The sequence below is a fragment of the Hemiscyllium ocellatum genome, chromosome 23 (genome assembly GCF_020745735.1).
Source record: "Hemiscyllium ocellatum isolate sHemOce1 chromosome 23, sHemOce1.pat.X.cur, whole genome shotgun sequence".
Taxonomy (NCBI): Eukaryota; Metazoa; Chordata; class Chondrichthyes; order Orectolobiformes; family Hemiscylliidae; genus Hemiscyllium; species Hemiscyllium ocellatum.
The window spans coordinates 26141506-26154878 of record NC_083423.1 but is presented as its reverse complement, the minus strand read 5'-3'; the positions used below and the strand labels follow the sequence as shown (position 1 = coordinate 26154878).

General features: G+C 40.9%; 1 protein-coding gene across 7 annotated transcripts in view; it reads right to left on the bottom strand.

Moving 5' to 3' along the window:
* The window catches only part of slc26a5 (solute carrier family 26 member 5), an 86202-nt gene that overhangs the window by 54899 nt on the left and 17930 nt on the right, over positions 1 to 13373 (bottom strand). For 4 of the 7 annotated variants that reach the window (XM_060842801.1, XM_060842808.1, XM_060842803.1 and 1 more), the window contains 2 exons: positions 11051 to 11171; positions 6408 to 6626 (listed from right to left, as the gene is read on the bottom strand). In XM_060842801.1, coding sequence (XP_060698784.1) covers positions 6408 to 6553 — 146 coding nt within the window. In that variant the 5' untranslated portion in view covers positions 6554 to 6626; positions 11051 to 11171. Of the gene's footprint in view, positions 1 to 6407; positions 6627 to 8978; positions 9075 to 11050; positions 11172 to 13373 lie in introns of all 7 variants that reach the window. The other 3 variants (XM_060842804.1, XM_060842807.1, XM_060842805.1) reach the window with 3 other exon arrangements.

The window sequence follows — 13373 nt, the reverse complement described above, 5'->3', positions numbered from 1 at the left end:
GGAAAGATTATAGCCTACTTCTGCTCCTACATATTCCAGCCTTGAGCTAAGGGCAGTAGAATCAAGGAGCTTCCAAAAGACAAGTGGATAGATTTTAAGACTAATGTACAAGATGATGGCAGAGGAAAAAATGCAAAGCATGGGACAAAAGGGCACCTTTTGCATTATAAGAGTTTATCATTCTTATTCCAAATGGTAGGTACGTTAACATGAGAGAGCAAGGCATCAACTAATCTATTAATCCAAAGAGTTACAGCTCATTCATTACTTTTGAAGGTAAAGAATTATCAAAATCAAATGCAATGCCCCTCTGTTGGCCTGTTGTTTGTATTCATGAAGTGGTGAACATCACTGGCTTATCAGCATCTGTTGTGCATTCCTGATTAGCCACAAGGTGGTGGCAAGCTGCTTTGAAATACTGCAGTTGATTTGGTGCAGACACATCCAGTGTGATTAACGAGAGTATTCCAGGTTTTAAGGCCAATACTGAAGGAGTACCATATTACAGGGTCTCCCCACCTGTACCCACAGGGGATATGTTCCAGGATCTACCATAGAAGGCCAAAACCGCAGCTGGTGCAAACACATTCATTTAAAGTGGGAAATGCATCTTCCTGGCAGCCCCCTGGTTTTGGAACGTTCCCTATGCTATGTTTGGGCCATGGTAAACAGTGGATAATTGAAACAGTGGAAACCAGATCTGTGGATATGGGGGAGAGCTGCCTTGTATTTCCAAGTCAGAATGGTCACAGGTGAAGTGGGAACTTGCCAGTGCTACCGTTTTTATGTAACTGCTGTCTTCAGTCTTTTAGATGGCTGCAAATTGTAAAGTATAAATTTTTAAAGCATAATCTATAGAGTCATAGAGATGTACAGCATGGAAACAGGCCCTCAGTCCAACCCGTCCATGCTGACCAGATATCCCAATCCAATCTCGTCCCACATCTCTCCAAACTCTTCCTATTCATTTACCCATCCAAATGCCTTTTAAAATGTTTTAATTGTACTAGCCTCCACCACATCCTCTGGCAGCTCATTCCATACACGTACCACCCTCTGCGTGAAAATGTTGTCCCTTAGGTCTCTTTCATATCTTTCCCCTCTCACCCTAAACCTCTGCCCCCTAGTTCTGGACTCCTCGACCCCAGGGAAAAGACATTATCTATTTACCCTATCCCTGCCCCTCAATTTTGTAAACCTCTATAAAAAGGTCACCCCTCAGCCTCCAACGCTCCATGGAAAACAGCCCCAGCCTGTTCAGCCTCTCCCTATAGTTCAAATCCACCAACCCTGGCAACATCCTCATAAGTCTTTTCTGAACCCTTTCAAGTTTTACAACCTCTTTCCGATAGGAAGGAGGCCAGAATTGCATGCAATATTCCAACAGTGGCCTAACCAATGTCCTGTACAGCTGCAACGTGACCACCCAACTCCTGTACTCAATACTCTGACCAATAAAAGGAAAGCATACCAAACGCCTTCTTCACTATCCTATTTACCTGCGACTCCACTTTCAAGGAGCTATGAACCTGCACTCCAAGGTCTCTTTGTTCAGCAACACTCCCTAGGACCTTACCATTGAGATTTGCTTTCCTAAAATGCAGCACCTCGCATTTATCTGAATTAAACTCCATGTGCCACTTCTCAGCCCATTAGCACATTTGGTCAAGATCCTGTTGTAATCAGGAGGTAGCCCCCTTCGCTGTCCACTACACCCCCAATTTTGGTGTCATCTGCAAACTTACTAACTGTACCTCTTATGTTCGCATCCAAATCATTTATGTAAATGACAAAAAGTAGAGGACCCAGCAGAGTCCTTGTGGCACTTCACTGATCACTGGCCTCCAGTCTGAAAAACAACCCTCCACCACCACCCTCTGTCGTCTACCTTTGAGCTAGTTCTATCCAAATGGCTAGTTCTCCCTGTATTCCATGAGATCTAACCTTGCCAATCAATCTCCAGTGCATCTTGTAAACGGTTCATACTGCTGCTACTGTATGTCAGTGGTGAAGGGAGTGAATGTTTGCGAATTCTGGTATCAAGTTGACTTCTTTGCCTTGGATGGCACACCTGTTGGTCGTGTACACATCCAGATAAGGGGAGCTTTATCGTATTCCTGACTTGTGCCTTGTAGATTACAGACAGGATTTACTGAGTTGAGCTAGATCAGAGGATTAAGCCTCTATCATGCTCTTGAAGAGCGAGCATCTACACAGCTGGTCCTGTTCTGTTCTGTTCCCGAATGTGGAGGAGAAATATGGTGAGGGCAATGCCACTGAATGACCAGCAGCAATATTTAGTCTCTTTTGGAAGTGGTCATTGCCTTGCATGAATTACTTACCATTTTTTAGCCCACTCATTCCTGAAAAGCTCATGCTCAAAATATTGATTTTCCTGCTCCTTGGATGCTGCCAGCCCCACACTGACAAGTCCAGAAATGGTTCTGAGGAAGGGTCATCAGACCAAAACATCAACTCTGATGACTTATTCACAGATGCTACCAGACCTACTGAACTTTTCCAGCAATTTCTGTTTTGGGTCTGGATTTAGTCATGGCCGTGCAGCATTTGGATACGAACTGCATCAGTGTCTGAGGAGTCACAATATTGAGAGATTCAAACATCCCCACTTTTGACAATATGATGGAGAGAAGGTCATTGATGTAGTACCTGTAAATGGTTAGGCCTAGGATACTATCCTAAGGAACCCCTATAGAGATGCCCTTGAATGGAGTTAGCTGACCTCCAACCACCTCCTTTGTGCAAAATGTGACACCAAAGAACTTCCCTAGATTCCTAGTCACTCCAGTTTTGTTAGGGATCCTGGATGCCATTGTAGCTCAAATACAACCATTATATGTAAAGCGGCGTCACTCACATCTCACCATGAATTCAGCTCTTTACTTCAAGCACAAACCAAGGCAATAAATGGAGGAAAGGAGTCAAGTGTGGAAATCAAAAGGTCAGTGAGCAGGTTATTGTTCAGTAGGTCCCACTTGATAGCACCTTCCATTACTTTAATGATTGAGGGTGGACGATAGGATGGTAAACAACTGGTTGGATTTTTTTTTTGCTCAGCTATCACACACACACACACACATAGCCCATTGCTATTTGCCCTGGAAGTGGTGGTTTGCTGCTTTCTTGAATCATTGCAGTCCAGTTGCTGTAGGTTGACCCACAATGCTAGTAAGAGGGAATTCCAGGATTTCGACTCAATGACTGAAGGAACGGAATGGCGGTTTATTTCCAAGTCAGGGTGTTGACTGGCTTGGAGGGAAACTTGCAGGTGGTGGCGTTTCCAAGTACCTGTTGCCCTCATCCTCCTTGATGGAAGTGCTGAGTTTGGAAGGTACTGTCTAAGGATCTTTGGTGATTTTCTGCAGGGCATCTTGTAGATAGTATACACTGCTGCTATTGAGTGCTGGTGAAGGAGGGATTTGAATGTTTGTAGATGTGGTGTCAATCAAGTAGGTTGCTTTGTTCTGGAAAGTGTCAAGTGTCAAGCTTCTTGAGTGTTGTTGGAGCTGCTCCCATCCAGACAAGTGGAGAACATTCCATTACACTCCTGACTTGTGCCTTGTAGATGGTGGACAGGCTAGAGGGGAGTCAGGAGGAAGTCACTTACCTAGTCTCTGACCTGCATTTGTAGCCAGTGTTTATGCAGCGAGTCCAGTTGAGATTCTGGTCAACAGTAACCCAAAGGGTGTTGACATTAGGGGAATTCAGTGATGGTAATATCACTGAATGTTAAGGAGTGGTGGTTAGAGTGTCTTTTATTAATGGTCATTGTCTGGCATTTGAGAGGTACAAATGTTACTTGCCATTTGTTGACCCAAGCCTGGATATTGTCTAGATCTTGCTGCATTTGAGCACAGACTGCTGCAGTAATGAGTCATCGCAAATGGTGCGGAACACTATACAATCATTGGCGAACGTCCCCATTTCTGACCTTATAGAGGGAAGGTCATTGATGAAGTAGCTGAAGATTGCCAGACCTAGGATACTGAGGGTCTCCTACAGAGATGTCCTGGAGCCGAGATGACTGACGTGTCACAGTCATCTTCCTTTGTGCCACGTATGACTAACTTGTGGAGTGCTTGCCCTCATACCTACTGATTCCAGTTTTGTGAGGGCTCCTTGATGCCACACTTGGTCAAATGCAACCTTGATGTTAAGGGCTGTCACTCTCATATCACCTCTGGAATTCAGCTCTTCTGTCCATGTTTGAACTAAGGTAGAAAGGAGATCAGAAACCAAGTGATCCTGGCAAAACCCAAACTGGAAGTCACTGAGCAGGTTGTTGCTGAGTAGGTACTGCTTGGTAGCACTGTTAATGACCCCTCCACTTTAATGACGGAGAGTAGACTGATAGCGCTGTAATTGGGCAGTTTGGATTTGTCCTGCTTTTTGTGTATAGGACATTCCTGGGCAACTTTCCACATTGTCAGGTAGATGCCAGTGTTGTAACTGTACTGGAAGAGCTTGGCTAGGGGAGCGACAAGTTCTAGAGCACACAATTTCAGTACTATTGCTGGAATGTTATGTGGGCCCATTTCCTTTGTAGTATCCCATGCCTTCAGCAGTTTCTTAATATCACATGAAGTGAATCATGGCTGGAGACTGGTATCTGTGATGCTGTGGACCACTGGAGGAGCCCGAGATTGATCATCCACTTGGTACTTCTGACTCAAGATTGTTGTGAATGCACCAGCCTAATCTTTTGCACTGATGTACTGTGCTCCTCCATCATTGAGGATGGGGATATTTGTGGAGCCTCCTCCTCCAGTGAGTTCTTTAATTGCTCACCACCATTCATGGTTGGATGTGGAAGGACTGCAGAACTTCAATCTGATTAGTTGGTTGTAAGATAGAACTAAACTATCACTTGCTGTTTGGCACGTAAGTAGTTGTGTGGTAGCTTCACCAGGTTGACATGCCATTTTTTGATATACGCCTGATGCTGCTCCTCGCATGCCCTCCTGCACTCGCATTTGAACCAGGGTTGATCGCCTGGCTTGAAGGGTTCTTGATATGGGTTTATAAAATCGGGAGGGGCATTGATGGGGGAAAGACAGTGTCTGTTTACCCTATGACAGGGGAGCTCAAAACTAGAGGGCATAAGTTTAAGATGAGGGGGAAAAAGATTTATAATTTTTCCAGAGGGTGGCATACATAGGAATGAGCAACCAGAGGAAATTGTGTTGGCTGGTATAATTTCAACATTAGAAGGCATCCGGATGTGTCTATGAACGGGAAGGATTTAGAAAGATGTGGGTCAAATGCTGATAAATAGAATTAAATTACAATATCTGGTCAGTATGGACAAATTGGGCAAAAGGGTTTGTTTGTGCTGTGTATCTAACTCTACCACATGAATTGAATTAGCTTAAGGACTTGTGCCTGTGATGCTTGGTTGTCCAGCAGAGGCTGGGTTGAATCATACACTTGTCATTTCTGGTTGGAAATGGTTTCAGAATTAGACAAACAGGAGTCAGAGTGTGAACATTTGAGATCAGCACTGAGATCTATTAAAGGGTCTTTTTTTCCCTCTTAAAAAGGAATTTATAGAAAGCAAATTCAAAAGTAGGTCCTCTTTCCAAAGCAAGTTTTGCTTAACTTAGGGTGTTGTAAGGACAATGGAACCACTTTCTGCTTTTGGGCGTTGCCTTCAATAAACAGCGTTGCTGATGAGTCAAAAGGCATAACAGTAAAACAGGGATCATTGAACATGCACAGAACAAATTTCCATATTCTTTCACAATCAAAATATTTAAATAAGCCTAACAAGCTAAATGTTTATCAAAGAACAGCAGAAAATTTCACATGACCTAGCCCCACAACAACTTGAGCATTCATAACTAGGTCACACTGTACAGGTACATTATCCTTTATCTGAAACCCTCAGGGCTAGCTGGCTTCCAGATTTCAGAATAAGTGACAGTTTAACGGTGAAATAAAAAAATCTTACCGAACAGCAGACACACCTGAGAGTACTACAAGCAGAGGCAGAATTGATGCAGAGTGATGTTGGTTGAATGGGTGGGGAGTTGGATTAACTGTTTGACTGCCAAACAATCTTGCTATGGAGAAAAAACAACTTCAAGAGAGATCTTCAGATTCTGAGATTTCAGATAAAAGAGTATGTACTTGTATTACAATTTCCAACCTACGCGCCCATCCTGGAAGGTGGATTTGGAAGGAGAAACCTGAAGTTGCAGTTGATTTTATGCTCTGGTAGTTTGCAACAGAGCAGGTTATTAATTTGAACGCCACAAATGGCTTCAGAAGAAAGGTGACAGATTATATTCTTTCACAAGAGAAAAGAAAAATCAATAGACTAACTGCCATTTCAAATAGTCTTGCTCCATGGACATTGAAGCTCAACATAAAAAAAAGCAACTTACAAAACATACCGAAAATACCGAAGTAGTTTTGTGCTTCTAGATAGCTTTGGTTTCACCCTCTTATGGAGATAAGAGTCTAAAGTCTCCTGATTAAAAACCGGCCGGTTGACGTTGAAGCTTGGGGAACTCATTTCAACAACATCCATTCTGGAAATAAAGTTATCAATCAAATGTTCAAGAGTCGTGGAAGCAGTTTCAAGTACCTCTTTTCAGTAACCACTACAAGGAAACAAACAATAGAAGCTTTACGTTAGAGTAAGCATATAATGTTTCTTTCAAAATGGTAAACATCATATTGTAAGGCAGCATTTGGTATGCTTTCCTTTATTGGTCAGAGTATTGAGTACAGGGGTCGGGAGGTCATGTTGCGGCTGTACAGGACATTGGTTAGGCCACTGTTGGAATTTGTGTGAAATTCTCGTCTCCTTCCTATTGGAAAGATGTTGTGAAACTTGTATGGGTACAGAAAAAGATTTACAAGGATGTTGCCAGGGTTGGAGTATCTGAGCTATAGGGAGAGGCTGAACAGGCTGGGGCTGTTTTCCCTGGAGCATTGGAGGCGGAGGGGTGACCTTATAGAGGTTTACAAAAGGTATGAGGGGCATGGATAGGATAAATAGGCCAAGTCTTTTCACTGGGATTGGGGAGTCCAGAACTAGAGTGCATCGGTTTAGGGTGAGAGGGGAAAGATATAAAAAGGGACCTAAGGGGCAACTTTTTCAAGCAGAGGGTGGTACGTGTATGGAATGAGTTGCCAGAGGAAGTGGTGGAGGTTGGTACAATTGCAACATTTAAGAGGCATTTGGATGGGTATTTGAATAGGAAGGGTTAGGAGGGATATGGGCCGGGTGCTGGCAGGTGGGACTAGATTGGGTTGGAATATCTGGTCGGCATGGACGGGTTTGATTGAATGGTCTGTTCCTATATTGTACATCTCTATGACTATCATATTTAACAAAACTAATATAGACATATTGCAGAAGTTTTTGCTTAAAAGTATACTTTTTGTAACTAGCTTAGAACATATTGGTCATAAAGCAGACTCAAAATCTAGATCAGTGAAATTACTCGAATTTTTCTGGACTTATTTTAGTCAAACAACATTTATGAAGTAACAAACTTAATAGTTCAAGCCAATGATCAAACATTAGATCTGGAGAGTGTTATAGATCTAACAGCTATTATGCAAGTACAAGATAAAGCACAAGCAGCAAAGAGTCTCCATTAGGGTAAACAACCAGAACAATCAAATGCCAGGATGAATAATGATAAACCTTGATTTCAACTTTCTAGTATCTACAATATATTGCTTGTTTTATGTATTTCCACAAGGCCTTTTATGTACAAATTCCAAGATTTAGGATACAAAATAAAAAGACCAAGTTGATAAAGAAGAGGACTAATTATAACCGTGGTGCTGTTAAATCCCACCTTCCCTCTACAAATTCTAAAAATTCTCCTCCACATCCAACAAGCTCAAGGAATTCTCATCTGCAAGATCGAGACCATGTGTTTCATGGCTCTAACCCAGCCAAAATTTCCAAAGTCCCTATGTTAGCAAATAGATAATAAACACCCTCTCCTCAGGCCAGCACACTCCCTTTTAAAATGAATATTTTGTCAAAAAAAAGTGGCATCAGCATCCTTGGAAATGGGGTGATAATTTGCAATCTCCCTTTCCTTTTCCAGAATTCTTCAACTCCTTGCTGCTCCCCAAATCTGTGCTCAATTTTTCCAAAGTCATTGCTTGAAACCCTCCAAATCATGTTTCTGCCCCTGCCACAGCACTGAACCGATTCTCAAAAATCACAAATGTGATTATGTGCAAAATAAACTATCAGCAGCCTCTTGTAAGGCTGGCCATAGTATTCTCCTCTAAAGCGGTTTATAGTCATGCAACTGGGTGGATCTACACTCACCAGTTTCCATTCTCATGTCTCACAATATCCAGAAAATTAACTGCAATGGTTTCTTTCTACTCTCATACCTTTACCTCTGGGATCCAAGGATTGATCCCAAACCTCCATCTTTTTGGTTTCAGGTGTTGCCCATCAACATTATCTCAAAATAAAAAAAAAATCTACAAGTATGCTGATAATAGCAAATTAAAAACTTACAAAAACTCAATGCCTACATTGTTAGTTTTCTCACATTGTCTGACATTTAATATTACAGGTGCAGTTTTCCTTCAAAAGCACATTGGCAAGACAGAAGCCAACATCCTCAGCCCAAATCACAAACTTTCTCTCACACTAAGACTGAACCAAACCAGACCACTTGTAAGGGTGCTACTATACTTAATTGAAGATTTAGTCCACAAAGCTGCACCAAGAGCACCTTCATCCACTATCACGACATCAGATTATCGACTGTTAAAACCCTGAAGAGTTACGAGATTGAAAGAGATCAGACAAATGGGATTGTGTGAAACCATGACGTAAATTTTAAAAACCAGATTAAGAATTTAAGTTGAGATGTTGCTGAACAGGATGGCAAAGCAATTCGGTGAACAGTGCACGATAAATATGGACAATTCAGTTTTTGAAAAACTACTTCAAAACTTCTATTCACCTCCTAACAAGCTTATCATGAATTTGTTCCCAGAGTGGTATGCAGTACCATGACCTTTACCCAAGCAGGAGGAAAAGGCGAAAACCATTACAGCACCTTTGAAGAAAACCAATACAGCAACAATATCAATGAAAACAAAAAAGCAAACTCGGATGAAGATGCTTCAATGTCAAATTTCACAAGTCTATAATTAAATAATTAAAGTATAACATTTTGTTTAGTGTCACGTGGTCTGGAATTTGTTTAATGGAGGAAAGTTCAGAAGCAAAAAAAAAGGGTTCCTCTAGCCCCCAGAATAGATGACTGAAAGGAAACTTGATATTTAGTTCCAAAATCATGAGCTATAAACAATATATTGCTAATATCAAATCCAATTAGTAAGAGCTGAACTGAAGCTTTATTAAAACATTTTCCTCATTAACACAAACAAATTTTGTTAACATTAACTTTAGCAAGAAAGTTACTTCAGCAAAACAAAGACAAAAAGCATTAAAGATAAAACACTTCGAAATATTCCTGTCTGTTCTATTTCAAACTGAATGTTGATACCAAAATATTAAGACACCTGCAAAGTTACATAGAATCAAAGATCTGTCAAGATTAAATGGCTAATGTTTTATGTTTCCACCCTGTACTAGCAGGATATAAAAGAGGCCATCATTTAAAAATCAGGAAAAGTTACAAAACCAACATTTCAGTCAAGATTGTTGAAAAGCTTTTCAACATCAGAAAGCAGAAAACAAAGCCCACTTTACAGAAAGTTTGAAATGCACAAAAAGGAGTTTAAAAATCACACTTGGGAATGCACAGGTTTTAAATTAGGTCAGGTAACTCTATCTGGCACTTGCTGAGGTATTGTTTTTGCAGCCTGTTGTGTCTTCTGAACATTCACAAATGGTCTTGATTATTTGAACATCGGAACAAGATGAATATTAGCAGGTTAACTAAATTACAATTAACCTCTCAACTTGTCAGAATACAGACACTTCCATTTCTTTCCTCAACACCACCACCCACCCCCCCCCCCCCCCCCCCCGGCAACCAACTGAAAAAAAAACACACTGCAGTCCTCAAATCTGGAGCTTTCTGGTCTTTGGGTCACATTTTAAAAACAAAAAAAGGTTGAAGGAAGAAAACGGAAAAGAGGATTTCAAAAGTAGTCTATAAGCAATATATCCTTGGGTTTCAAAATAGTAACCAAACAAATTTAGTTACATTTTAAGCACAATAGATTGATCCTTACTAAACAAGTCAGGAGGTACTGTAAAGTTGAAATTACTGGGACAAAAAGAAAATACTGCAACACAAGAGAAAGGGATAGAAACGGTGCTTAAAGTTCATCCACAGCATTGCAACCTATACCCTGACATATAACTCAAATGCAGTGTTCTTTCCTCACTGTTGCTTTTACCAAGCACTGTCCCTTAAACTATTCTCATTCAAGATCGATGCCATATCAGCACAGTTCCCTTAATCAAAAGCCTCCTCAGAAACACCATATTTGGATCCAATTTTGCTATCGATCCTGCTGTCTTGTCTTTAAGCATTACCTGCTGACACATTAGTTGCAAGTTGCTGAAGAGAAGAACACTCATATTGCTATGATTTGTATTCGAAAATAAGTTAGTATCTAACTTGCATAACATAACATTTGAAAAATATCTAAGCAAATGAGAACTCTGGAAAATAAAAAAAAATTGTATAAACTCAAACGAACATCCTAACAAGAACAAGTTAATTGGAAGGAGGTCCTTTGTCTCATTTAACCACCAATATAGCAGAATCCATAAATACTATTCATTTTTTGCATATTTAATCTGTTGATTAAGGATCTGTAAGAATTAGACTTCAAAGAGTGAAACCGGACAATTCAATTAGTAAATGTTCTGCACATTTTTGTTATGTTAACCATTAACAAAAATGTAATCATTTATTTCAACCTGTTACAGGATGCATAAACTCATGCAAATAATAAATATGAATTCTTTGCCCTCTAAAAATCAACTCCCATGCGAATTGTTGCTTGATTTGTGCATACAAAAACAACATGTCCTATTTTGAATAACTAGTACCTCAATGCTGAACATGTTGGTTTATGGTCATTGAATTCGGATGACCTGGAAGAAACAGCTGGTGATACTTCTCCCGTCTTTGAGGAGCCAGCATTAATAAACAAGCAGGGAATGGCAATACCTATAAAACATCCAAATAACATGTTACAGTAGACAATCAGAAGCAGCAACCCAACTTAGTCGTTACTAACAAGCATATCCGTTCCACTTATTCATACAGCCAATGGATGCTAAGCTCCCAAAAGTCACACTTCGTTTAATCACTACTCATCCTTAAAAAGATAAAAACTGCGTTATTTCCTGTCCAGTACTACTCAGATTGGGGAAGCTTGAACTTTGAATTGATGTTTAACCATGACAAAAATAGACAGAGGATAGAGGAAAAAAAAAAGTGGTATGCAGGAGACCTGCTGATTTTAAAGCAAACTATAGAAACATGAAATCTTGGAAGTGATGCTGGTTAGAAAACCTGAAGCCACAATGGGTTAGGCGATTGTGGTTCTGTTCGCTGAGTTGGGAATGTGTGTTGCAGATGTTTCATCCCCTGTCTAGATAACATCCTCAGTGCTTGACAGGGGACGAAATGTCTGCAACACAAAGTCCCAGCTCGGCGAACAGAACCACAACAACGAGCACCCGAGCTACAAATTTTCTCCCAAACTTTGGGTTAGGTGATACTTGTCACATAGGAGGAAAAACAAACAGGAATATCCCTCAGGGTAAATTTTGGTATTGTTGATACAAAGATCAGAAAATCTTACATGTGACACATTCAAATATGCAGTCAACAGTAAAGATGAGCAATAGGATTGTGCAGAATACTGCAAACATCAGTAGGCTAAATTCATCATTTCAGTTTGGCAGATTAAAAGGTTAAATTTAATTTAATGCAGAAAAATCCAATGAGGGACGAGAAGGGTTGGTGAGGAAACCATGTCTGCCGATAGATCTGGTGTATGGGGTAAGCTTTTGATGGGGGGGGGGAAAAAGAGGGGAGGAGGGTTGGGGTGGGGTGGGGTGGGGTAGGGTGGAGGGGGGGAAAAAAAAAGAGGGGAGGAGGGTTGGGGTGAGGTGGAGGTGGAGGTGGAGGTGGAGGTGGAGGAGGGTGATACAAACAAACAATGGAGGTCTGAAAGTGGTTGGGGAGTGGAATGACTTTGGGAGCCTGCAGGCAAAAGTCAAAATTGATGGAGGCCTGATAGTAGAAAGGGCGAGATGGTTCATGCTCATCATCTCCAATTTCAAATGCTGAAAATGTGTTGTTGTTTAAAAGCACAGCAGGTTAGGCAGCATCCAAGGAACAGGAAATTCGACGTTTCGGGCCAGAGCCCTTCTCCAGGGCTCTGGCCCGAAATGTCGAATTTCCTGTTCCTTGGATGCTGCCTAACCTGCTGTGCTTTAACCAGCAACACATTTTCAGCTCTGATCTCCAGCATCTGCAGACCTCACTTTTTACTCCAATTTCAAATGTTCAACTTCAGAAAGACATCAAGGCCATGGAGATAAATGAGGAAGAGAGATTTCTTATGCCAGAGAAGACACTTTAGTACTAAATAGATTGACGAGTGCCATTTTTCATTAAAACAAACAGGGTGAAAAACAGGTTTGAGAGGGCGCTTTGATAAATCTGCTTTACTTTATGTAGAAACTGATCAGTAAGATGCAAATAAGGACAGACTATTGCGTAAAGTACAAATTGGAAGTGTTTCCTAAAGGAAAATGTTTTGGTAGCTTGTCAATCGTTTGGGTGATCAACTTGAAATCACAAACTGATTTGCTGCCTTACAAGTCAATTGACAAACACACTTTTCAACATTGTGGATGTTTAGAAGTGCATTTAAGAAAAAGTAAACTGGTGGTATACTCAACAGTGAAGATTATCTAAGATTACAAAAGGATCTTGATCAATTGGACTGACGGGCTGAGGAGTGACAGATGGGAATTTACTTTGAATAAAAGTGAAGTAGTGCATTTGGTAAAACAAACAAGGATAAGATTTATACAGTTAATGGTAATGCCCTAGGTATGCTGTTGAACAGACAGACCTAGGGGTCAGGTACGTCTCATTGAAAGTTACATTATCGGTATATGGGGTGTTTAAGGCAGCGTTTAGCAAGCTTGTCTTCATTGCTCAGATCATAGAGTATAGAGTTGGAATGTCATATTGAGGGTGTACAGAATGTTGGCGAGGCACATGAGTTGAAGAATGTGGCACTAGAAGAGCACAGCCAGTCAGGCAGCATCTGAGGAGCAGGAGAATCGACGTATTGAGCGTAAGCTCTTCATCAGGAATACGATAGGTAGATGAAGGTGGGGGTGAAGG